Source organism: Mobula hypostoma, chromosome 16 (genome assembly GCF_963921235.1).
Source record: "Mobula hypostoma chromosome 16, sMobHyp1.1, whole genome shotgun sequence".
Lineage (NCBI taxonomy): Eukaryota > Metazoa > Chordata > Chondrichthyes > Myliobatiformes > Myliobatidae > Mobula > Mobula hypostoma.
The window spans coordinates 57838620-57865462 of NC_086112.1; the positions used below are offsets into that span (position 1 = coordinate 57838620).

Genomic DNA, 26843 nt, shown 5'->3' on the forward strand with positions numbered 1-26843 from the left:
CTGTTGGACCTTATAGAGAGTGGGAGTACTTATTATGAATTCATTGAAAACAGGTAATCCTTCAATTTTTTTACATCAACAAGTTGGCTGAGTTGGTAGAGTAATATATTGCACCTGAGGAAAGTTAGCATAGGGGATGAGTACTTTTTACAGCCACACCATTTTAGTTTTTAATTTTTAATAAATGGTTGCAGGGTTTTTGGAATTTTTCTTTTGATTTGACATGTTGCACAATGTTTTGTAGATTAGCTCAAAAATCCCACTTCAATATATTTTAAAATTAGAAAATGAGACAATAAAATATGAAAATGGTTGTGGGGGCTGAATGCTTCGTAAAGGCACTGGAAATGCATGCTTAATGGTGGTGTGGACATGGTGGGCCATAGAACCTACTTCCATGTTGTGTGCCATGATACCAAGATTAGATATGATAGTTATATTATGGAAAACTGTATGGTTGATTACATGTGAGAAAGATTCCTTGAAATCATTATCATGTGCATGGCCAGAGCAAGCCCCACCAATGAAATAGTTTATATAAGCCGTGGTAGTTGGTTAAATTACACAGTCCTCACCCCTCCATCAAGCTTTTGCTAACATATAAAGGGAGGCAAGGAGTGGGAATAAAGGGAGCCTTTACTGGTTGGGTGCCGGTGACTAGTGTTCTATGGGGGTTGTGTTGGGACTGCTTTTTATGTTGTATGTCAATGATTTGGATGATGGAGTTGATGACTTTGTGGCCAAGTTTGTGGACGATATGAAGAAATGTGGAAGGGCGGGTAGTTTTGAAGAAATAGAGAGGCCTACAAAAGGACTTGGTCAGATTAGAAGAATGTGTAAAGAAGTGGCAGATGGAATACAGTGTTGAGAAGTGTATGGTCATACACTTTGGTAGAGGAACTAAAAGAGTTAATTATTTTCTAAATGGAAAGGAAATTCAAAAATCTGAAGTATAAAACAACTTGGGAGTTCTTGTGCTGTTTTCCCTAACCTGTAAATTGCAGGTTGAGTCAGTACTGAGGAAAGCAAATGGGATGTTAGCATTAATTTTGAGAGGACTAGAATGTAAAAGCAAGGATGTAATCTTTAGGCTTTTTAAAGCACTGGTGAGGCCTCACTAGTATTGTGAGCATTTTCGGGTCCCTTATCTAAGAAAGGATGTCCTGACATTGGAGAGGGTTCAAAGGAAGTTCATGAAAATGATTCTGGGACTGAAAGGCTTGGCATATGAGGAGCATTTGATGGCTCTGGGCTTCTGCTCATTGAAATTCAGGCGAATGGGGGGTGACCTCATTGAAACCTATCAAATGTTGAAAGGCCACAATAGAGTGGATGTGGAGAGGATGTTCCCTGTTGTGGGGCAGTCTAAAGCCAGAGGACAGCCTCAAAATAGAGGGGCATCCTCTTAGAACGAAGTTGAGGAGGAATTTCTTTAGCCAGGGAGTGGTGAATGTGTGGAATTCGTTGCCACAGGCTGTGGAGACCAAGCCACTGGGTATATTTAAGGCAGAGGTTGATAGATTCTTGATTAGTCAGGGTATGAGGGGATACGGGGTGAAGGCAGGGATTAGGGATGAGAGGGAAAATAGATCAGCTATGATGAAATGGTGGAGAAAATTCGATGGGCCAAATGACCTAATTCTGTTCTTGTATCTTATGGTCGTTTCTAGCTTCATGTAAGTTGGTGACAAACATTTTCTCAGTGGTGATCAAAGTTGAAAGGTTTCTCTCTCTACAGATGCTGTATGGTGTGCTGAGTACTTTTTCTGTTTCAGATTTACAGCTTGTTTATTTTGCAAGTTTATTAATTAGTTTAAAAATGGTGATTATTTTATTTAAATTAATGTTTGTGAGTGTTGATGAGATGTGATTCTATTTAAAAAGATGATTTTTGGAAAGGAATGCTAGTATTTTGATATTTTTTTTTAAATCTGAAATTTGCTGATCTACAGCTATGGCCACAACTACTCTTAATGTTAGAACTCCACAGGTAGTACTGGAGTAACAACCTGAAACAACTTGTATTTTGTGTGTGCAAGAACAAATTACATTTTTCATGGATGTAGATGGTTTATTCAAAATTTAGTCCAAAAATCCACATTCCTCACCTATGTACATTTATTTTTCTTCAGTCTGCAGTCTGTCAGCTGGAAAATTTGGTACTTTACTCAGTGGATCTTGGGATACAACCTGCAAAGTCTGGTTGAATGAGAAATGTTTGATGACTTTACAGGTATGTGTTATTTTCTTTTTTTTTAATCATTTATAATGTATTCGATTTTGAGCTGTCATGCTTTAATATTACTTGAAGTACATTTTGTTTTTAGGGCCATACTGCAGCTGTATGGGCAGTAAAGATACTGCCTGAACAAGGTTTCATGTTGACAGGATCTGCTGATAAAACAGTCAAGATGTGGAAAGCTGGTCGATGTGAGCGAACGTTTACAGGTAAGTGTGTATAATCTGGATTTTTTCACATCTGCAGCACACATCTCCAACATGCTAACAGCATTGTATAATTCTGAATTCAGATTTCCACCTTTAAAAATGGAGGGTGGGTCGCTTCGAGAGATGCACTGCTTTGAGATTTATAGGCTATCTGATTGACTCTATCAGATGGGTGGTACTGGAGCCCCTTGCATAATTTGACAGAACGGTGTATTGTGAATTCATTTAAAGGTATATTCTAGCTTGTAGACCATAAAGAAGTACAGCACAGGAACAGCCCCTTCGGTCCACAGTGTTGCGATGAGATTAGTAATCACATGCCTAACTAAACTAATCTCTTTTGACATATGCCTTCTTTAAGAACTGATTTAGCCACTTTCTGGGAGAAATGAACCTGGACCCCAAGATCCCTCTGGGTCCTGCAATTAACAGTGTTGTATACCTTTACATTTAAACTCCCAAAGTGCAGCACTTCACATTTGGCCAGTTTAAACTCCATCTGCCATTTCTCTACCCATATCCACAATTGATGGATATCCCACCATATCCTTTGCCAGTCTTCTACGCTACTCACAACTCCACCAATCTTCATATCATCTGCAAACTTGTTAACCCACCCATTTACATCTTCGTTCAGGTCATTTATATATATCACAAATGGCAAGGAACCAGTTCTGAATTCTGCAAAACACCTCCAGCCAGAATAAATCTGTGGACCACTACTCTGTCTTCTATGGGCAAGCCAATTCTGAATCCAAGTAGCCAATTCACCATGGATCTTAATGATCTTAATCTGGGTGAACCTTGAGGGACCTTGTCTAATGCATGTAAAGACAACATCCATAACTATTTCCATCAATCACATTCGTTACTTCCTCCAAAAAAACTCAGTCAAGTTAGTAAGACATGACGTGTTCCCTCAAAGCCATCCTAATTGCACCATGGTTTTCCAATTGCTCGTAAATCATATTCCTAAGAATCCTCTATAGTAACTTGCCCACTACTGATGTGAGACTCATTGGTCTATAGTTCCCAGGATTATCCTTGTTTCCCTTCTTGAATAATGGAACAACATGAGGTATGCACCAGTCTTCTGGGATTTTACTTGTAGCTGGAGAGGCACAAAGATATTGTTAATGCCCTCAGCAACTTCATCACTTATTAAAACCTTATCTTAAAGTAAGTTCCAATTTTCAACATTCTCTATTTCTGAGTGAGCGAAATTACTTCTTAGATGGTAAAATTCTGTTGTTTGTTACTCTTGTCACTGAATCAGACAGGTGTCTAGTGGACAATAGATATTCTAATTGGGCAGAACAAACTATTATTCATATTATAAAACACAATGTACTGTACATTAAAAGTATTCATAGGACAGAACAATCAAAAATGGGCTTAAAGATAAACAAAATAAACTTAAAGGGACAGTACAGTATTTAAATGTATTGAGTACTTTTATTTTTGCTTGTCCACAGTTTTAATCAGGGTATTATGGAAAGAGGTAGAGAAATACTGGGTTAGTTGCAAATAGTTTTATAAGGGTTGGGGATGCGGGGGTGGAGAATATGGAGTCCTCATTATGAATTTGTCTGGAAATGATGACTATATTGTCTTCCTTTTCTCCTGAAAAGAGAAAAACTGAATATGGAGAGCATTTACAATTTTGGGAATGTACAGAAATATTTAATAATTGTTGTTATGGCAATCAAGTAAATCAAATAGTTAATTATAAAGCCTTTGTATCTATGGTGTAGTGAAAATGTCGGATATGCTACCACAGTGAGTTGAGAAAATATATAAAAGCAAGAGTTCTTTTTAAAAATGGGATAAACAAGGGATTAATAAATAGGTGGTTAATGGTTCATAGTGACTGTGTGGGCTGAAGGTTGCCTTTTTGTGTTGTACTGTTTATGATTCTACATTAAAAATAGCAGTAGGAGTTGGTTATTTAACCCCTTATACTTACTAACGAATCAGTCTCATCATGGCTGATCTATAACCTCAAAATTTTTTCCTGTACTTGATACTTTTTACGTGACTCCCATAGCTTTAATATGCAGTCGTTCTTGTTCAAGCAATACTTCAGTTTTAAAATTCTCAATATTTTTATATCTTTGATATCCAATACTTAATATAATAGCCTCCTTGTTTCTGTCACATTTCTTTGATGTTGTCCTGGAAAGTTTGAATCCTTGTTTATATATTTAATACCAAACAACTTTGTGCAGGCATTTATATGCTCATTAGGTTCATGTACTTCTGTGATAATACTTTATATCCTTCTCTTGGATCATCTACTTCTATGGACTTGACTATTATATTAAATTTCTTGTCAGCATTCCTTGTTCTGCCCTTCATAAATGTGAGATCACCAACAAGTATCCACACTTTGTGAAAAACATTTGTCAAAAGCCCTGTGCTTCCTATCCAGGAGAAGCAGCAGTTTGTATTTTAAAGTTTCTTTCCTCTTTTTCAAAATCTACTATGATGTGGTTCATATCTTTTACTTGAATCTCTTCTAACCCCATTGGAAGAGATTTGAAGTTGAAAGTACATTTATTATCAAAGTATGTATACAGTATTCAATCTTGAAACTTGTCCTTGCAGGCAGCTGAAAAACAAAGAAATGCCATAGAACCCATTTAAAGAAAAAAAAACACAGAAGACCATCAAACAATCGTTAAAAAAAAGAACAAATCACACAAACAACAAAAAAAAAACAAATAACACACAGAACTTTAAGCATCAAACTGCAGACTCCCCAAAAGTGAGTCCCCAGCCATGAACTGCTGAGGCGATTGAACCTTGCAGCGTGGGACCTAAGACTCTTGTATCTTCTGGCAGCAGAACCAAGAGAGAGATCTGTCAAATGCATTCAGATGGCACTGAACACCCGTTCGTTTTCCACTCTCATCCTCTTCGATTTTAATCTTGGTTGATGCTTTAATTGGCATGGAGTAATGGAGCCGACCACAGGTTTGTGTTCCATCATTAGCAATCAATGCGGTGTATACACTCAGCGGTAGACGTAGCTGTACTCCATGCCAAATCACCAAGGAGTTTACAGAATAGCCAGTTCATTCATTTGGCCCAAAAATGCATTCGTGAAAGGGAAATTGCAAGGTGCAATCAATCGCAGTTCAGAAGGAATAAAATTTATTTAGAAGAAGAATATTCAGTAGATTTGTAAACTGTTTACAAGATGTTGCCATTGGTCGCTGGGGCCATCTCGCCAGAAGTCAAGCAAATAAAAGATATGAACCAAATAAGGAGTGGTTTTTCATAGCTGAATTCAGTTGTTCTAACATAAGAGTTTTTGATTACCATACTCTACTTTTAAATCTTTGTGCCTGTCTTCCTTGCTTTTGCTTAAAACCTCTTTGACCAAGAGATCTGTCATCTACCTTAATATTAGAGTAATATTAAGCTTAATTTGTGTTGAGACATTGTTGCTAAACAGGGAAATGGGCAAGGATAAAGAAAATAGAAGGCTATGCTGATGGTTAAATTAGGATGAAAGATAGGGGTCAGAGAGGGCATGTTCTATCAAGTAAGATGTATTTGGTTTCCAAATACATCCTATGTTTCCTATGTTTTTATGGGTAATTTGTAACTTTGCATGTCACCTGATTAGCAAGATGAAATATTTCATAAGATTATATTTTTAATAACAATTGCTAATAGGTTTATTTCAATTTTGTTTTTTTATTATTAACTTTGGCCTTTTTTAGGTCATAACGACTGTGTTAGAGGACTGGCCATTTTGAATGAACTAGAGTTCCTGTCTTGCAGTAACGATGCCACTGTTCGACGATGGCAAATTACTGGGCAGTGTTTGCAGATTTATTATGGACATACAAATTATATCTACAGCTTATCAGTCTTCCCAAATGGAAAAGGTAAGCATTTCTAACATTCTTCTTTCTTTATGATATATTTGATGCATTTAAATTTAACGTATAGATTGCAACAATTGGCAAGAGCATGAAATGTTTTGAATTGCTGACACCTGCATTTGTGTTAAGCCTGACTAGATGGAATCGTGTGTAAATGTTTGTCTTATAGACTCTCTTGGTGCTTTGGGCATATTCTTGTTTTATTCTGGAGAGGGAATCTTATAAATGAAAATCTTCCTTGTGCCATAAAATGGAAGATGCTTTTTGGCATAGAAGCATATTTTTAAGTAACAGTACATAATTATATTACAGATGGAAAAATGAAATACATGTCTTTATCACTCCTTGAGTTTTCTATAAGTGGTAGTATTTGAGAGTCAAATGAGATTTGGTAGATGTATTGCAGAATTTGGACAAATTCTATGATTGGTGATTCATTCCAAGATTAGTTAGTCATATAGGAGCATAGTGCGAGAATTGAGCAAGTGATTAAAAATATCTATTTTAGTTCAAATCCATTATTAATTATGTTAACTATTTTATACTAAATTGTATAGTTAATCTGTTTCTAAATGTCATTGGATTTGCCTTTTACTGACTGCATTTATTCACGTCTTGTAAATTACATGTGTGTTTCTTCATCAAATTACAGCCTTTTTGTGGGTAATTTTTTTTTGTGTACGCTATTTTACTTTTCTCTGATTGCTTGGTCTCCTCGTTTTCAGATTTTATTACCACAGGGGAGGATCGATCCTTAAGAATTTGGAAGAATGGAGAATGTACTCAAACTATCAGACTTCCAGCTCAGTCTGTTTGGTCCTGCTGTGTTCTGGATAACAGTGATGTTGTTGTAGGTTCAAGGTAAATTTGTAGCATTACTTTATTTTAGCGAGATATAGTGCCAAACTGGAACTCCCCACCCAACGAGCTTCATCACCTAGCAACCCACTGATTTAACTCTAGCCTGATCTTAGTACAGTCTATAATGACTAATTAACCTACTAACTAGTATGTATGTCTGTGGACTGTAGGAGGAAAGTGGAGTACCCAGAGGAAACCCACACATTCACAAGGAGGAAATGCAAACTCCTTATTAAGTCCTGCCATTTGCAAAGTGTAGTGTAAATCAGTTTTTCTCAGGATCTGAAGTAGTTATTGATTTGGTGATGGACACATGCTTACAAAAAAATTGAATAAATAATATAAAATACCTTTTTGTTTCTGATTTATTGTTCTTTTGTTCAAATTAAGACAACATCCTGACTCAGCTATACAACTGTGCGTAATTATTCCATCTGGACTCCTCTTGATTCGTATTTTGTCACACTGGCAGCAAAGCCCCTGCCTGTAATGTTTAATACCCAATTCTCCAATTCTGTCTTTAAATCCATTTCTTTCCCCTTCCTTTAAGCTGCCCTAAACTCTGCCTTTTTGGTCAATGCCTCTTCATATTATATGGTGTCTATTTTTCCTGAATACAGCTGTGTAAAATGATACAAGATGTTATAATGCACTAAAGATAGCTTGACTCATTTATGTTTGCTGATGAACTTCTGTTGTAGTGATGGTGTAATAAGAGTATTTACTGAAGCTGATGAACGAATGGCCTCTGCAGAAGAGATCCAAACTTTTGAGAATGAGTTGTCCAGCGCAACTATAGACTCTAAGACTGGAGATCTAGGGGATATAAATATCAGTGATCTCCCAGGGAAAGAACATCTTAATGAACCTGGTATGTGATATATATTTCTCCTTTTTAAAACTTGATTAAAATTGGAAGGTTGTTTTATAATGTGCTGAAATCTACATTTAAATCTAGTAAAATTTTTCTTGTTTGCAGAATAGAAAAAGTAATATTCAAGGCCTTATTTCTGTTTCAGATATTCTTAGATGAAGATAAGCATTTAATCTTTCCTACTAAAACTTGCAGGATGGACATTTTACAGCTGTTGTGATTTTTTTTTTGTATTTTCTTAACACTGATGTGTAGTATTTACAATTTCTTTTTATAGAATTTATTCTTGTTAATTACTAATGTGCAAATATATGAATTGTGATTGAAATACTCTTAAATATACAAGTACTATAATTAAAGCCTAGACACCCACGGATATAGGAGGCTGAATTCCACTGGCAGACAGAAGGCAATTCCATAGATGCCTGCAGGCTAGCTATATTGAATATATTACAGTGTTCTGGACTTCCCTGTGAGCATTGTTGTGTCTGAATATTGCAGTGCAAAAATAGAGATGTATTTGGATATGAGATGAGCACACATTTGATCTCCCTCACCGCCTCTTGATTCAACAGGGAGTCCCAAAGGTATTCTATATGTTGCTGACTGAAAAGCTAAAATACATTCCATATCTGGTGGTGTCATCTGCATTATTCACATGATACATCATAGAAGTCATGATGAAAGAATATTACTGTCAGCTCTTTGAACGGGTTTTTGATTTTGATATTTCAACTTCTTGTTCATGGTATAAATTATATGATATATTCATGTATTTATGGAATAAGTTGTGACTGTGATTATAGTCATTGGAGAGGCACTGAGGCTGGTGATATAGAAGTTCTTATTCATCACAACAGGCAGTCATCATCAAGACGCTCTTTGTAGAGGCTCATAACCTCAGTATATCATTTTTTTATATACCCTTAAGATCAATGTTAACCTTAGGTGATTTAATACAATTTCAATAGCTGCAATGACATTGTTTACTTCAGTGCTGTGGGTTGACAATTGGTTTCTTTGAGATAAATATTTACAGTAGAAGCACATTGTATCTGATGAGACACCTCTGAAGGTTCAAATGCCTTTGTTTGTTTAAAAAAAAATTAGCACTGATATTCTTAAAAACTTGCGACAATGGAGAGCCACCCAAATTAATGTTTAGGGCTGTCCCTGAGCACACAAATATCCTGAGTACACAAAAACTATTGATTGCCTATACCTTTGACTATGTTTGATATACCAAGTGAAAACATCAGCCTGGTCTGCCAACATGAACTCTGGCCACAATGGTGCAAATAATTTAGCCCATGTTGCCTGGTTTGAGGCAGACCAATTAACACAACCTCACTGTCTTAATGCTTGGCTCACTATAGTTTGTGAACTTTTAACTTCAGTTTACTGCTTGCAATTTACAATAAAAACTAAAGTCTGTTTCTTGTTTGAATTAATACTCAGTATCAAGTTTTACGTGTTTTATCATCCTTTTAAATACAAAACTTCTTTATTTACATATACATTCAAAATTAATATCACTTACTCTGTAAGCTTTATGAATTCACTAAAATATATTTTGTTCAGAGCATATTATTATTCTGGGACTGAAAATAAAACATAAATAAATCATATAAGAACTGAAAAAAAGTCTTGAACCTGCTGTAAATTCAGTACTTTTCAGCTCATCTACCTCAATTCCATTATATCATCTTTGCTCATATTTCATTCTCTTTGTGACCAAAATCAATCTATTGCATCAATGAATAAGTTCAAGTAAACTTCCGTGCTTTGAAAATGTTTTACGCAAGTCCTAAATGACTAAAACGTTATGTTGATAATTTAAACTTTAAAAGGTAAAATAACTTAACTGAATGGCTCAATGAATTTTAAGTATTTTATTCAATTTTATAATACTTCTAAAGTTTGGAAAAGCACTAAGTCCATTCAAACTAATTTCTCTTTGTTAGATAGCACTCACATATAAGGAATCAATCAAGTTGGTCTTTTTTTGTAAAACACCTTGAAATATTTATCTTGGTTAAGACTGCACAATACTCTCATGTGGATATGTGATGCTGGATGTACTTGTCATAGATAAAAGGTTGGCTGACTGGAAGAGAGGAGTGGAAATAAATGGAGCCTTCTCTGATTGGCTGCTGGTGACTAGCTAGACGTTTTCCCCAGGGGTCGGTGTTTGGTGTGCTACTTTTCACATTATATCTTAATGATCTAATGACAGAATTGATGTAATTGACGACAGTTTTGCAAATGATACAGAGGTAGATGGATGGCAGTTAGTACTGAGGAAGCAAGGAGTCTGCAGAAGGACTTGGACAGGTTACGAGGCTGGGTAATGAAGTGGCAGGTGCAATACAACAGCGGTCCCCAACCACTGGGCCGCAAAGCATGTGCTACCAGGTCGTGAGGAAATGATATGAGTCAGCTGCACCTTTCCTCATTCCCTGTCATGCACTGTTGAACTTGAACATAGGGTTGCCAACTGTCCCGTATTAGCTGGGACATCCCGTATATTGGGCTAAATTGGTTTGTCCCATACGGGACCGCCCTTGTCCCCTTTTTCCCCCACTAAGGTAGAGCGTTCCTATGAAACCTTTCGTGCCAAAGTGGCGTGAAGCGAAGAAGCAATTACCATAAATTTAAATAGGAAAATTTTTTGAGCGTTCCCAGACCCAAAAAATAACCTAACAAATCATACCAAATAACAAATAAAACCGAAAATAAATAACACTAACATGTAGTAAAAGCAGGAATGTTATGATAAATACACAGCCTATATAAAGTAGAAATAATGTATGTACAGTATAGTCAGGAAGATGAAGGCAAAACCGATTTGTGGGAAAAAAATCGGCACGTACGCGCATGCACACATAATATGCGCACACAGGTGCCCGCACAAGGCTTAATGGTCATGGTAGTCTTTCCTGGGGTAAAGTGTCCCGGGATTTGACTGCTACTTTTGTCCCTTATTTGGGAGTGAGAAAGTTGGCAACCCTAACTATAAAAGACATGCTGAGGTGAATTTAACCCTACTTGAACACCCCCCCCCCCCACCCCCACCCCGGGTCGGCCGGTCCGCAAGAATATTGTCAATATTAAACCAGTCCGTGGTGCAAAAAAGGTTGGGGGCCTCTGCAAGGCAACATGAGGAAGTACATGGTTTCCAGTTAATTGGGACACATGAGGACCAGTACATTTTGGCCCAATTAAGCAGCTCCCCCGTTAGCTAAAGTTTCATGAAAATAGTTTAAAATAAAGTATGAAAAAGACAAACTACTACTTTACATAGTAACAAGTTATGTATTTACATGAAAAACAGACAAATTAGAACACCACCAATATTACTACAGTACTGTGAAACTATGTATGAGTTCCTAATAGTTGTCGATGGAGGAATTTATCTAGTGAATGCTGGCTTCTTTTGATTGACTATGAATGATCAAAATCAGCGCAGACACCTAGTGCAGATTATGGACTGCCTTCCTACAATGCTTTTGATGATTGCATATGCTCCAAATCTTCACTTTCATTGTAAAATTCAAGATAATTGTCAATACCTTCAAATACCTTGTAATTGTTAACTTGTTGAACTAGTGAAAGCATCTCATTTTTACTGCCAGCTGTTTCTGGCATCTCCAAGCCTGAATGCTTGAAACTGCAGTGAGCAAAACTGTTCTGAATTGTCTTACTGCTTATTTCTCATCAACTATGGTGACAAAAATCACTGCTGTTTTGAACACCATCACATGCAACTGTTGCTATTTAAAAACTTGTTTCATGTCTAATGGCCACACAAGTGCACATGGCTGATGCTAGTAATAAACTGTTCGGCAACAGTCTCCTGCCCCAGTTGGGTGGCATAGTGTCCCAAAGAAAAGAAGGGAATCCTGGCTATTTCTGGACTTATTTTCCAAGCCTGCCAGTTTCATTATGCAAACTAGATGGTTACTACTTTTCTTTGCTTCAAAAGAAAATAATCTATAAGAACTGAGAGGGAGATGATAATCTCTCTTGCATCTGACCAGGTAATTTTACTCATTCTTAAAGTGTGGTTCTAAAGATACAAACTACCTAGTTGGAAAATTACCTTGTGTTTTAAACCAAACTTAAACACAAGAATTAGGTCATCTTTTGACTATATTCTTTGGTTTTTGAACTTTTTTTTTAACCCTTTTTTCAGGCACAAAGGAAGGTCAAACACGACTAATCAGAGTTGGAGATGCTGTTCAGGCTTATCAGTGGAGTGTTGTTGATGGGCGATGGATAAAGATAGGTGATGTAGTGGGTTCATCAGGAGGAACCCAGAAGTCCTCAGGCAAAGTTCTTTATGAAGGCAAAGTATGTTTAAGGATCATCTGACACATTTGTGCTTATATCTAAGATGATAGTCTACTCTATGATAAAAAACAATGTAAATTCACTTATATTTGCAAGTATGTTATGGTTTCATTTGTGTTAGGATATTAAAATAAGTAATTAAAGTCAAAATATCTGTCATACAGATATCTGACATCACTATTTTGTTGGTTTCTGGAGCATTCAAGAACACTCTCTGCTTATGTTGTATTTATGGTGACAGTAGCAGCCAAGTATCAGTTCTTGGCTAAATTCACCCTCTTTGGATGAACAAAATATTGAACAAGCAATTACTTGTATAGCCTTCCAATTCTCTGCAACTGATTTAATTACATTGTTCTTCAGTGTATCTAGTTTACAACCGTTTTTGCCATATGCACATACATATGTGCATATCTCCAAGAGTGTTCTTTAACCTTACAAGCACCATGTCACCCATAGTTGAGTAAAATGGTGATATATCTACATACTTAATTCTCGTGACTGTCCACTCTTTTATTTACTAGACAAGAAGCTTTAATAATACACTGTGCAGTACATTGCCTTTAGTGTTCTCTATCAAAATTGATATTCTTTGGGTCTATCTTTACATAAAGCTATCAATGAATCTTTTTTTTTGAAGTAACTAGTCCGAGTCCTAAATGACACTAAACATTAAGAATGTTTTGTATTTTTCTCCCCATATTAGGAATTTGATTATGTATTTACCATTGATATTAATGAGGGTGGACCTTCAATGAAACTGCCATACAATGTTACTGAAGATCCATGGCTTGTTGCGCACAACTTCTTGCAAAAGAATGACCTGAACCCAATGTTCCTAGATCAGGTTGCGAATTTCATTATTGAGAATACAAAAGGTCATACATTAGGATCGACGGGCACCGGATTCTCTGACCCTTTCACAGGTTAGTGAGGTTAATGTACTAAAAGTATTACCTATATTAGTTTGTATTTCATGTACAGTAAATGAATGCACAATTGTTTCATTGTGAAAGATGTAATAGTTCATACCTTAACTAGCCTGTACCCTGTGTTTTGATCCACTACCATTTTCCATTCTATACTACCACCAGCCCATTTGGTGCAAGTGCTGAAGGTCTGACTTATTACAGAGTTAGCAATGGAAACATTTCACAAGATCCTCAACCATGTGTACAAGGGTAATGCAAGTGAGTGATCATTCCAGGGTACTTGTCCAAAGGCAGCCTAATCTGCTGTACTGTTGTGGTTTAAAAGCATACCAGAATGGTTTTTAAACTTCCATACATTTTTAAGTATATTTTTTTAATGGTGCCGTAAACTTTTGGGAAGTTTTTGAGAGTGCTTTTAGAAATATTTTTACAGATTTGAAACAATAATTTGTGCTATGAAAGGTTAATGGAATGTACTCAATATGAACAATTGGTTTTAATTTTAATTGCCCTGGGTCCAACCTGGCACAGGATCTTTGAGGCTTCCTGACATAAAACTGCTTGGTGATCTCAGTGAGTCCAAGCTCCATTGAGAATGCAGTTGCGAATGCAATGATAGAATCAGATATCCATGATTTCGGGACTTGTATGTACAAGCTCAGTGTGCCAGTTCAAAATTTCTTGCTGGAATAAATAGAAGGTGTGGAACAGATATTTCTACACTAGGGCCTTTCAAGAAATGGGTGAATGACGCACTAGTACTGTGTGTGTGTGTGTGTGTGTGTGTGTGTGTGTGTGTGTGTGTGTGTGTGTGTGTGTGTGTGTGTGTGATCATGAGCATATATTTCTGCAGTTACAGAGCCATGGTTGAAAGAGGGTTCATGAATTGTCACTGGCAGGCAAAATTAATGAAAATCCCAATGCATTTTATATAAGTATATTATGCCATGTATGGTATCACTTGTTTTGTTCAGCATTTTCTTTACCGAGGTCTGTTCTGTATTTTCCTGCATTTTTCCCTCTGTCCCTTCTTACGTTGTAGTGTTACAGTTGCTATTCTCTAATCTATGGGAACCATTACTAAATCAATGGAATGTGGAAGATGACAACGTGTGCATCTACCACCTCAGTAGTAATTCCCTTCAAAAACCCAAGTATGGGAATTCATCAGATGTTGTGGATTTATTGCTAGATCCATAGTTTTCCATAATTCTGAGTAGATTTCCACATCTTCTATGAAGTTGTGGAAAGTTATTTTTAAAATTTATTTGCCAATTCTTTTATTCCTAATACTTCCAGGTTACAAGAGACTTGTATCACCGTTAATTAATCATTTCCATTTTAGATATCTAGAAGCTTTTTAAGCTTTTTTTTTGTTTCTCACTGACTACTTTTGCTGAAATATGAAATTTTCTGGCTGGGCTTATTGCCCTTTTGACAATATTGTAAGCCTTTTCCTTTCATCTAATCTATATTTGAATTCTCTAGATGCATTGGTGTCAGCATTTCAGATTTCAGCTCATCAGAACTTAACATAAGTTTTTCTGCCTGCTGCTACAATGGCAACATTTAAGAGGCATGTAAACAGGCACGTGACCAACCAAGGGATATGGACCAATGTGCAGGAAGATGGGATTAATCTAAATTGGCATCTTCTTTGGCACATACATTGTGAGTTGGAGGACCTGTCCTGAGCTGCAATGTTTTATAGTATATTCTACTTTGTTAATGTTATAACAAGGGTATAGATTTGGATGCTGAGAAATGGATCATGCATAATTTCTGAAGAGGGTGACATACAAACATTGCAGCTTAAAATTCTGAAATTTTTAGAATGATACGAAAGGAGACTCCAGACAACCTTTAAGCTTTCCTATGTCCCTGGGGCTTTTTGCTATGGATCTACTTTTAGCATCTTACCAGACAGTGAGCGTATTTCAGATCATGTCAACTCATTATGTAGAGAAAAAATATTTTCTCCTTGACCGTGCATTTTGCATGTAGCTTGAAAACTTTTTTCTGCTTACTGATGCCTTTTGCAATTGAAACATTTCCTTATTAACTCTATTAAAGTTAATAAGTATTTAGCTTAAAAATATGTTGTATATACAATATTTGTATGAGTTATGTTGTTAATTTTAACATAGTGAAAATTCAGTTCCCTTTTTCTGTCTCCTTTTTTCCACTTGATCATAGGTCTTTTTTGTAGTTGATTAGTGAAAGCTTGACATTTCAATAACATTTTGATACTTTTCAGGTTCAGGACGTTACATACCAGGAAGTGGAATGGGAACAGGTGGCACAAATGAAGTGGATCCTTTCACAGGTATTGTTTAACTTTAGGAAGTGCCTTTGAATAAATCAACTCATAAACTTGAGTTTTAATTAAACATTTTGATAATTTTTAGCACTGACAGATACTAAAATGTCCCCCAATATTTATGAACCCTTAACCTGAATTTGGTTATTCATATTACAGTGATTTCAGTAGGTAATTCTGTTTCGATTATTAGCTTCCTGTCAGATCGCCGGCAGGTGATAAGAATGGGCTCCCTCACCTCTGCCCCTCTGACCCTCAACACAGGTGTCCCTCAGGGCTGTGTCCTAAGCCCCCTCCTTTACACTCTGTATACCTATGATTGTGTCACCATCCACAGCTCCAATCTGCTAATTAAATTTTCTGACAACTCTACATTGATTGGCCTAATCTCAAATAATGATGCAGCCTTCAGAGAAGAAGTCATCACCACTGTGTCAAGAAAACAACCTCTCCCTCAAAGGAGCTGTTTGTGGACTACAGGAGGCATGGAGACAGGCTTCAATGGATCTGAGGCTGAGAGGGTGAACAGCTTTAGGTTCCTTGATATACACATTACACGTGGTCTGTACATACCAGCTGTGTGGTGAAAAAGCACAACAGCGCCTCTTTCACCTCAGACGGTTGAAGAAGTTTGATATGGATTGCCAAATCCTAAGAACTTTCTACAATGGCACAATCGAGAGTATCCTGACTGGCTGCATCACTGTCTGGTATGGGAACTGTACTTCCCTCAATCGCAGGACTGAAGAGAGTGGTGTGTCAGCCCAGGGCATCTGTAGACGTGAACTTCCCACTATTCAGGACGTTTACAGAGACGGGTGTGTAAAAAGGGCCAGAGGGATCATTGGGGACCCAAGTCACCCCAACCACAAAAGGTTCTAGTTGCTACTATCCGGGAAGCGGTACCGCAGCACAAAAGCCAGAAACAACAGGCTCCGGGATAGCTTCTTCCACCAGCCCATCAGACTGATTAATTCATGCTGATACAATTGTATATCCTTTTTCTTTATCCCAAAATTTGATTGTTTTTATTTCAGAAAATTGTTTATCTTTATTTCTTTGGGTTTGCGTGGCAAGAGATTAGCTATATATTTTAAGCAGTATTGAGGTTAAGGTAGTAAAATGAGGTGGAGGTAAAAATGAGCCATGATGTAATTGGTTGTGGGAATGCACGTTCAACTGCTGTTTCTATGTTCTCTGTTTCTTGTCTTATTCAATTTCCATTTTCGTGAGGATCTTTAACTCCACTCCATCCACACATGGAGACAGCTTGGGTATCGTCACTCTCGATATTTATGGTTTGATCCATATAGCATTCTAACAGTTATTTTTTGTGTATCTGCACTTCATCTATCTTTGTGGGCCACTTAGGTTAGCTCCTCCATGCTGGATTTGAGATTCACAGCAAAACTTCTTGTACTGACATAGTACTCCTTAAAAAACATGAAACAAACTTGACCGATGCTGATATCTATTTCAATACTTTTAAAGTTGTGTAAACTTGTATACATACCGATATTAAAATAATATTAATTGTTTATTTCTATCACAGGATCTGGTCGTTATGTGCCTGGTTCTGTAACATCTAGTGTTAATCCTTCTGCGGGAGGTGACCCATTTACAGGTAAAGTTTTAAGAATGCATTTAGGAGAAAAAAAAGGTTTCTTTGACTTATCATTTAACTTAGTTTTTCATACAAGTTGCATCTGATAATTTATTTTCCAAGAACTCTTAATTAGCAAAATAATTCATTTATGGCAGGTGAATTCAATCTATAGGGAATGGATCAAGGTGATACAATGTTGAATTGAGGGCAAAAACCTTCTCTGGTGACTCTTAGAATTTTGTAAACTTGGATAGGGTTCCTTTAGCCTTTAAATTTAACGATTATTAGCTTGAGATGAATTTTAAAAATAATTAGATATTCAACATGTAGTCTAGAACGCTTGGACTTTCCTTTTCTGTGGATTATTCTCAGACCACAATATATGTTGTACTCAAGGACTGAAACAGCAATATTCTTGTGAAAGCTGCTTTTACATTATAAAAACATTATTGTTCATAGGAGGAAATGCGTATGTTTCTGCTGATGGTCGTGCACTCACAACAGCCATCAGAAACCCTTACTTTCCCAAAAAAGATCCTGTCACGTTTGATCAGGCTAATACAATTCAGATAATAGGTAAGTCCCCTTGTTCTGCTTATATTGAAACAAAGCTTTTGTTATTTTGCTCTTCATATTATCCCCCCAAAGTATTGGTATACTTTATTAGTAATAAAGTGACTTTAATGTTGCTACACATTGCTATGCCAAAGATTGATTCTTTTAAGGTACTTTATTAAATAATAGTTATTTCTTTCCAAAACAATAATTATTACAGGAAAACTAAAAGAATTGAATGAGAGCACTTCTGTTGAACAAAAACTGTCTGAAGATGATCTGCAAATGCTTGAGAACTTTCTTTCAGTTGTATCTAGTCCTTCTTCACAAGAGACTCCCACAGCACAACAATTAGAGACCTTATGGAAAGCTGCTCAGTGGCCAGATGGTAAGCAAATAATGATATAAATTTTTAATATAGTCAATGTATTTTTGACACTTGTGAGCAACTGAAAGTAAAAATAAAAATCAATACATTACTGCAATTGAGGATATTTAATGTAACTCATCCTCTGTATAGAAAATATAATTTCACTTTATGGCCTTACAGAGAAGGTGGTTTAATATCTATCGGTAGCTATTTGTTCTGTGATTGATAAGCAAGTTCTGTTTTCTTCAATGTAATGGCTTGGTTGGGTTTCTTAGTTTCAAAGTTTATAAGTTCAAAGTAAACTCATTATCAAAGTACAGATGTCACCATATGCAAACCCGAGATTCATTTTTTGTGGATATAATAATCCATAACAGAATAACTGTAATGGTATCAATTAAAGACCGCACCAAGTTGGGTGTTCAACTAGTGTGCAAAAGACAACAAACTGTTCATATACAAGATGGAAAGAAATAATAATAAATAAATAGGCAATAAATATCAGGAACATGAGATAAAGAGTCCTTGAAAGTGACTCTGTAGGTTGTGGAAACATTTCAATGATGGGACAAGTGAAGTTAATCCCCTTTGGTTCAAGGTCCTGATGATTTAAGGTTAATAACTGTTCCCGAACCTGGGTGAGTTCTGGGGCTCCTGTACCACCTTCCTGACAGCAGCAGTGAGAAGAGAGCATGTCCTGGGTGATGGGGGTGCCTGATGATGGATGCTGCTTTCCCGCAGCTGTGCTGAATGGTGGTGAGCGCTTTACCCATGATGAACTGAGCCGTATCCACTACTTTTTGTAGGATTTTCTGTTCAAGGGATTCATTGTTTCCATACAAAGCCGTGATGCCACTATTCAATATACTCTCCCCAATACATCTATAGAAGTTTGTCATAGTTTAAGATGTCATGCCGAATCTTTGCAAACTCCTACGGCAGAGGTGCTGCCATGCTTTCTTTGTAACTGTACTTGCATGCTGGGCTCAGAATTGGTCCTCCGAAATAATAACACCAAGGAATTTAAAGTTGCTGGCCCTCTCCACCTCTGATCCTGCAATGAGGACTGGCTCATGGACTTCTAGTTTCCTCCTTATGAAGTTAATAATCACTCCTTAGTCTTGCTGACATTGAGTAAGAGGTTGTTGTTATGGCACCAGTCAGCCAGATTTTCTGTCTCCCTCCTATGTGATGATTCGTCACCACCTTTGGTGCTTTTATTCCATGTTACAGTATTTCATCAGTAGAGAATGGGGATCATTTTAACAAGGACTGGATTTAAATGAAAATCTTGCTGCAAGTTTTTTTCTTAAGTATGTGAAGTTGAAGTATTAAGATTTCACTATTCTAGTTGTTCAGATTTTTGTATCTAACAATATTCCTTTCAGTGAAATTAGTTGGGTTTCCACTTCTGGTTTTGTGTTGTAATTGCCTATATACAATGAGGAGGAAGAGATTAATATCAGTTTTCACACCATGTGGAAGAATCATTTTGACATTTGTAACCAAATTTATGTATTACTTCTGACTTAGACTAAGTGTTGGGTAAGTATTAAACTAGTAAAGAACATGGGTGAAAAAATAATAGAGGAATAAAAGACAATGCACAGAAGATATGCATTTTCTTCATCTACAATCTCATTACATTTCTTTTGGCAACTTTTAGATGTAGAATATCTTGAATTTTGCTACTATTTTAAGAAAATTCTTATTCTGATTTTGTGAGACCTTTCTGGGCAGATCTGAAAGTGGCAACTAACTTAAGAGAACATCCAATCTTCTGACTGAAGATTTGGGTAAAAATAATTAATACCAGTAAATGAGTTCATTTAAATATGAAACGAGGCTATATCAACATTCATGATTTGTGTCTAAGCCTCTACCCAGGATAATGTCTTCACATTTACTGTGCTTATAAACCTTTAATTTATTGGGCTCCTAAGCCCTTTCCTTCCACCCTAAAATTGTGGAATGAATTTAAACAATCAAAGTACCCAAACTTGTCTTTAGTGGCATGATTTCAAAACTTGCTGCGGTCAAGATTTCGGCAAAGAAAAAATGAACTCTACATAATCAACCAACATATTGTACGAATAAATTACAAGATAGTTTTTGAGATTTTAATTATCTCCATTGGCAATCAGTGCCTATGTTTAGGTCTAAAGGAATAGAGCAAATGCTGGGAATCTGTATGTCTTCATTTTTTAGTAGGTTAAAAGGCCATTCTTGGCAAAGGATTGCACACAGTAATTACATCTGCTATGGTTTTTCCCTTGACATTGCATTTTCTCCCCCACCTTCCCTGGTTTCCTTATGCACACCTTCCTGACAGCAAACGTTTCCAAAACTATCTTCCATTGACATATTATTTCCCTTATTTTTTTTATCACTATTGCTATCAAGGCTGGACAGGAAATGTGTACAAAAGTAAGGAGCAAGCTCACTATTAGTTTGCTCCTTATATTAATAAATGTTGGCAAAAGGGCTTGTTTCTGTGCTGTATGACTTTTATTTACACGCACACGCACAAGGAATCTGTATGATTGTGACAGTGACAATTCTCTGCGTAGTCTGCGTTTTTATTAGAGCTTGGCACTTAGTCCCCAAAAGAATTGTCAGCTGCATCAAATTTTCAATATTAAAGGGACCAATGATACCCACATATAGTAAGAACACAACTGTTGGTGCTTTCTGTGTGGAGTTTATGCATTTTTCCTATGACCACTATGGGATTGCTCTGGGCACAAACTTAGACCTAATCATATGAACTCTGGCTTGTTCATAATAAATGAATTACTGTTGTGTCATAGTGAGGAAGTAGACCTTTTTACCATTATCTGAACACTTGCATTTATGTAAATTTCACTTCACAAACTGCTGTTTTGCTAGATGTTGCATTCTCCAGTCGATTGAACTGGGCTGAATGTTTTGGACAGGTTTTTCATGTCAATCTGTTTGGATGAACCAAGAGATCTGCAATTAGCTAAGGGCCAGATCAGTGGCATTCAGGTCTGGTGTCCGAGTAAAATACAAGAAGTTCAGGTACAACCTCTGGAAAGGCATATTACATGTAAAGTGGCAATGCTGGACAAAACTTGAATTATAGAAGAGTGTTTGACAGCTATGGCAGGGCTTGAATGGTATCACCTCCTAAAAAGTGACAACAAGGTTTTGCTCACAGGTGAAGGCACCTTCATGAATTCCCATAGACCCCAATAACCTGGTGATTTCAGTTTCTAAAGCTGACGTGAGAGCATCCTTTAGGAGGGTGAACCTACGGAAAGCATCTGGCTCAGGCAGGCTATCTGGCTGTGTACTGCACACATGTGCTAACCAACTGGCAGGTGTGTAAACTGATATCTTTAACCCCTCGCAATCTGAGGTACCCACCTGATTCAGGCAGCCTTCAATTGTACCAGTACCCAAGAAGAACATGCTAGCCTGCCTCAACGACTATCATCCAGAAGCACTTGCATCCATGGTGCCCATGCATGGTATTCTCTTGCCATTCCATTGAGATGTTCCCGCAACCAGTGATCTCACTTTAAGCATTCTTTATCTTATTATTTCATGTTCTCGTTACTTATTGCTGTTTATTTGTATTTGCGCAGTTTATTGTCTTCTGCATTTTAGTTGATCTTTCATTGATCCTGTGATAATTACTGTTCTCTAGGTTTGCTGAGTATGTCCACAGGAAAACGAATCTCAGGGTTGTATATGCTGACACATATGTACTTTGATAATAATATTTACTTTGAACTTTTAGACTTTGAAGTACTTTCAGAATGATTAAACATATCAACTCCTGCATGAGAAGTGACTTAGATCTGCTCCAACTTGCTTATTGTCACTATAGATCAACAGCAGATGCCATTTCATAGGCTTGTCACTCAACCATGGAACAACTGAACACTGAAGATCCATACATCAGGAAGCTCTTCATTGACAACAGTTCTGCATTCAACACTATCAACCCCTCAAAACTGATCAATTAGCTCCAAGACATCGGCCTCAGTACCTCCTTGTGCAAATGGATCTTGGTTCTCTATTTGCTTTAGATTTATGACTGAGGTCAAGTTCAACTCCAGTGCCAAATTTAAGTTTGCTGATGACACCATTTATTCTTGACCAAATCAAAGGCGGTGACGAATCACCATATAGAAGGGAGTTTGCAAATCTGGCTGAATGGTTCCACATCAACCTCTCACTCAATGTCAGCAAAACCAGAGAGCTGATTATTGACTACAGGAGGAGGAAACCAATGTTTCATAAGCTAGTCCTCATCAGGAGATCTGAGGTGGAGAGGTTCAGTACCTTTAAATTCCTTGGTGTTATCATATCAAAGTGTCTGTCCTGGGTCTAGCTCATAACTGCCACTACAAAGTAGGCACGGTAGTGCTTGTGCTTTCTTAGAAGTTTGTATGGATTCAGCGTGTCATCAGTAACTTCAAAAAGCAGTAGATACAGCCCAGTCCATCATGGTTAAGGACCTGAGCATATCCACAAGGAGTGCTGTCACTGGAATGCAGCATTCATCATCAAGGAACTACACCATCCAAGCCATGCTCTTTTCTTGCTGCCATCAGGAATGAGGTGCAGGAGTTTCAAGTCCCACACCACCATGCTCAGGAACAGTTATTACCCCTCAACCATTAGGCTCTTGAACCAGAGGGATAACATCACTCAACTTCACTCACCCCAACACAGAACTGATTATACAATCTATGGACTCACTTTTAAGAGCTCCAGAACTCATGTTCTTGACTTTTATTGCTTATTTGTTTGTTTTCTCTTTGTATTTGCATAGCTTCTCATCTTTTTCACATTGGTGGTTTGCCCTTCTTTGTTGCACGTGGTTTTTCATTGATTGTATTGTGTGTTTGTATTTATCGTGAATACCTGCAAGAAAATGAAGTTCACAGTAGTATATGGTGATGTATATATGCTTCGATAATAAATTTACTTTAAACTTTGAAGTGGCTGTGTAACACTTGTTATTTTTAGATGCAGGATATTAATGTCCTGAAAAAAAATTGTTCTGTCAAGATTTTATATATAAAAGCAAACATTTGGCACATTCAGGAAATCTGAAAGAAAACAAGTTATGCAACATTTCTGGAGAACCATTTAACATTTTGCATCAATGAGCTTTCATAAGTGGTCTTCCACTGTTTTATGTATTGATATGATAATGGATTTAACAGAAGGATAAGTTTGCAGAGGTGTAGAATTGATATACTTTTGAAAGTCATTGACCCATTGTAAATAGACTGGGAGAGACAACTTAAAGGTTTTTCAAAATGTTGTGAAATGTTATGATATTTCAGATATTTATGCAACTATTCAAATACATTGTTTATCTTTAAATGTTTTTTTTATTAGTGATGTGTAATTTTACTTGTTTTTAAATCTCTCCTCAATTTAGACATAGTGTTTCCTGTGCTGGATATTCTGCGTCTGGCTGTAAGACATCCCACAGTAAATGAACACTTCTGCAGTGAACTCTACAGCAAACAGTTCAGCAACTACCTCTTAAACAAGATCAATCTACAGGGAAAACCAGCTAATCAAATGCTTATTCTCCGAACAGTTTGTAACTGTTTTGCTAACCAAACACATGGCTCAAAGCTCATGATGTCCTTGAGGGAGGCAATACTCTCTCAAGCAATTGAAATGAGATCATCCAGCAACAAGAATGTTCACATAGCACTATCTACTTTGATATTAAACTATGCAGTAAATCTGCATGCAGGAAATGATATTGAAGGTAAAGCAAATTGTTTATCCGTTATAAGTGCAGCCATGGAAGTCCTCCAAGATTATGAAGCAATTTTTAGACTTTTGGTGGCTCTTGGGACAATTATAAGTGATGATCCAAATGCCTTGCAACTAGCTCAGTCGTTGGGAGTTGATTCACAGATCCGAAAATATTCTTCTGTTTCAGATCCAGCTAAAGTTGGAGACTGTTGTAGATTTGTTCTGAAAGTGCTATAATGTCTAATAATAGATTTTCAAGGGTTGTAGTCAAGTGCTATTAATTTTGATTACATTATTCCTTAAACTCTGTCAAATAATATATGAGAGCTAAAGAAACTGAAGTATTTGATTCTTGTGATAAAATTGTTGCAGAAATACAACATACAATAGTAACAATAAAGGAATTATTAAAATGTGATTTATATTTGAATATCTTCTTGTGCTTTAAGATGTTTCTCATAATCTAGGATAGTGACCTTTTATGTGTAAAATTGCACCTGTAAACATCTAAATTCTCTTCATTACTAGTTTCTAATTGAAATTACACCTTTATTCATTGGTACTTTGAGAGTGCTATTTATATTTCTAAGCTTGTTTCATTTTGCAGGAATTCTTACCTTCTTTGTAAACAATCGGTATGGGTTTGTTGGACATGAAAATCCCATTAACTGACATTAAGACTCCTAAAATAGATTAAGCATTTACCCTCTGTTCCTCCCATGATGTATTTTATAGATAATGGAACTCATCAGGTAACAAGAGTAACTGGTTTTAACTGTACGATATGAATAACTAATGCTATATTTACTATTTTTTTTCCTGCATTTGAGCTTCAAGGAAAAGTATAATTTTTATGCAGAAAATATATTTGAAAGGCAGGTTTAATCACAGAAAATGTTTTTTTTTAAATATATAGTTTGCTTCATGTGCTCTTCTAGAGTTGGGTTCCTCCAAATTAATTCTTGAGCTCATCCAGCGTGGGATTCCATTGTTTTCATTAGAACTGATCCAGACTCACCTTGTTAAGATGTTACCAATAAAATTTAGTAGATTTTCCCAAGGAAAATAAAGATTCTATATGTTCATTTTATGCCCAAATACAAGTTAGTGCTTAAAAAAAAAACTGAGGTTCTGTCCCAGTTCTTAACTTGTGACTAATAAAATTAACCCAGTTAACTAGACACAGTAGAAATCATTCTTGTAGCCAAAAGCTTTTTGCCAAATTGCGATCATCACATGACAGTGTCTGAATGTACAGTTGGAATACTCTTACCATGCTGACAGATCCATTAGCAGAAATTAATTTCTCAAGTGGCTCCACCTTCAAGTGACTTGATCTTATCAGAGATGATGTTCCAGTGTATTTATTATGAGATCAACAAGGCTGACGCTTATAATCTCTGTACATTTTTTGTGTTTAACTGTGGGCTGTAATTGTAATTATTCTAAAACCATATGAACATAAAACCTCAGTCTGGCCAGCTGAAATTGACAGAATACCATTAAATTTATGTTCCTCAAGGAATTTATATGCTTATGAATTACAGCACGTTTAATCTGCTACTTTGTAGATGCACCACTAAATAGCCCTGAAAGTATGGTTCAGTTGTTGATGCATTTTCTGCTAAGTTAGAAATTGTGGGTTCATTTCATTTCGACAGAAAATTTTACAGAATGCTGCGTTATCAAAGATGTGATCTGCTTTTTGCTGTCTAAATTGGCATAACAGATGTCTTGGGGTGAGAATGAAAAGAGGTAAACTGGCCAAAATTTCTTCCTCCATCATCATCATAAAACAGATCAACAAGTCATTAGCAACACACACAAAATACTCTTGTGCTTTGGATCATTGTCCTGTTGCATCATTGAACTTCTATTAGGTCAGTGGTCCCCGACTGATACCGGGCCATGAAGAATGCAGCAGTGCAGCTGTAGCCAGAACGCACCCAGCACACCTTTAAGAAAAAAGCTGAAATAAACATGCTAATTAATTACGTGCCGGGTGCGTTCCGGCTACCGCTGCACCCCCGCATTCTTCGTGGCCCGGAGGTTGGGGACCACTGGTTTAGGTGATGGACCACTACCCTGACATTCACTGTAAATGTTTTGAATTCAAAGTTCAAACTAAAATTTATTTTCAAAGTACATTCATGTCACCACATACAACTCTTGAGTTTCTACTTCTGCGGCCATACTTAGCAAATCTATGGAATAACTGTAAACAAGCTCTGCAAATGCAGATAATAAATAACTAGCATGAAATAACATGATAAAAGAGTCCTTAAATATAGTTATCCCCTTTTGTTTAAGAGCCTGATGACTGAGGATAGTAACTGTTCTTGAACCAGGTGGTTTGAGTCCTGTACCTTGTTCCTGATGGCAGCAATGAGAAAAGAGCATGCCCTGGGAGGTGAGGATCTTTTATGATGGATGCTGCTTTTCTACAGCAATAGATCTCCGATTTCCCTCTCCTGAAGTCTGCAATCATTTCCTTGGTCTTATTAACAGTGGATGAGAGGTTGTTGTTACACCACTCAGCCAAAGTTTCTATCTTCCTCAATGTCTGCAAGCTGTCCAGGCCCTAAGGCAGCAAAGCAGCCCCAAACCATGATGTTTTAGTTGAGATAGGGTTTTGGTGTTGGTGTGCAGTGCCCTTCCAAACATAGCAGTGTGCATTTCTGCCAAAAAGTTCAACTTTTCTCCCATCTGTCAACAGAACCTTGTCCCTAAAGCATTGTGGAACATCCAGGTGGTCTTTTGCAAACTTAAGACATACAGAAATGTTGGGGTTTTTTTTTGGGGGGGGAGGTGGCAGTGGTTTCCTCTGTGGTGTCCTTCCATGAACACCATTTTTGTTCAGTGTTTTTCTTA

The 26843-nt window shown here is 36.8% G+C and overlaps 1 protein-coding gene across 2 annotated transcripts in view; it reads left to right on the plus strand.

The window, feature by feature from the left end:
* plaa (phospholipase A2-activating protein) overlaps positions 1–25516 on the plus strand; it is a 58190-nt gene extending 32674 nt beyond the window's left edge. Inside the window, exons 4-15 of one of the 2 annotated variants that reach the window (XM_063068997.1) lie at positions 2133–2233; positions 2328–2448; positions 6180–6347; positions 7070–7205; positions 7907–8076; positions 12275–12432; positions 13139–13358; positions 15622–15690; positions 17237–17308; positions 17750–17866; positions 18066–18233; positions 23641–25516. In XM_063068997.1, the coding sequence (XP_062925067.1) occupies positions 2133–2233; positions 2328–2448; positions 6180–6347; positions 7070–7205; positions 7907–8076; positions 12275–12432; positions 13139–13358; positions 15622–15690; positions 17237–17308; positions 17750–17866; positions 18066–18233; positions 23641–24209 (2069 nt within the window). In that variant the 3' untranslated portion in view covers positions 24210–25516. The remainder of the gene's footprint in view (positions 1–2132; positions 2234–2327; positions 2449–6179; positions 6348–7069; positions 7206–7906; positions 8077–12274; positions 12433–13138; positions 13359–15621; positions 15691–17236; positions 17309–17749; positions 17867–18065; positions 18234–23640) is intronic. The other variant, XM_063068998.1, reaches the window with a different exon arrangement.
* The last annotated feature ends 1327 nt before the right edge of the window (positions 25517–26843 follow it).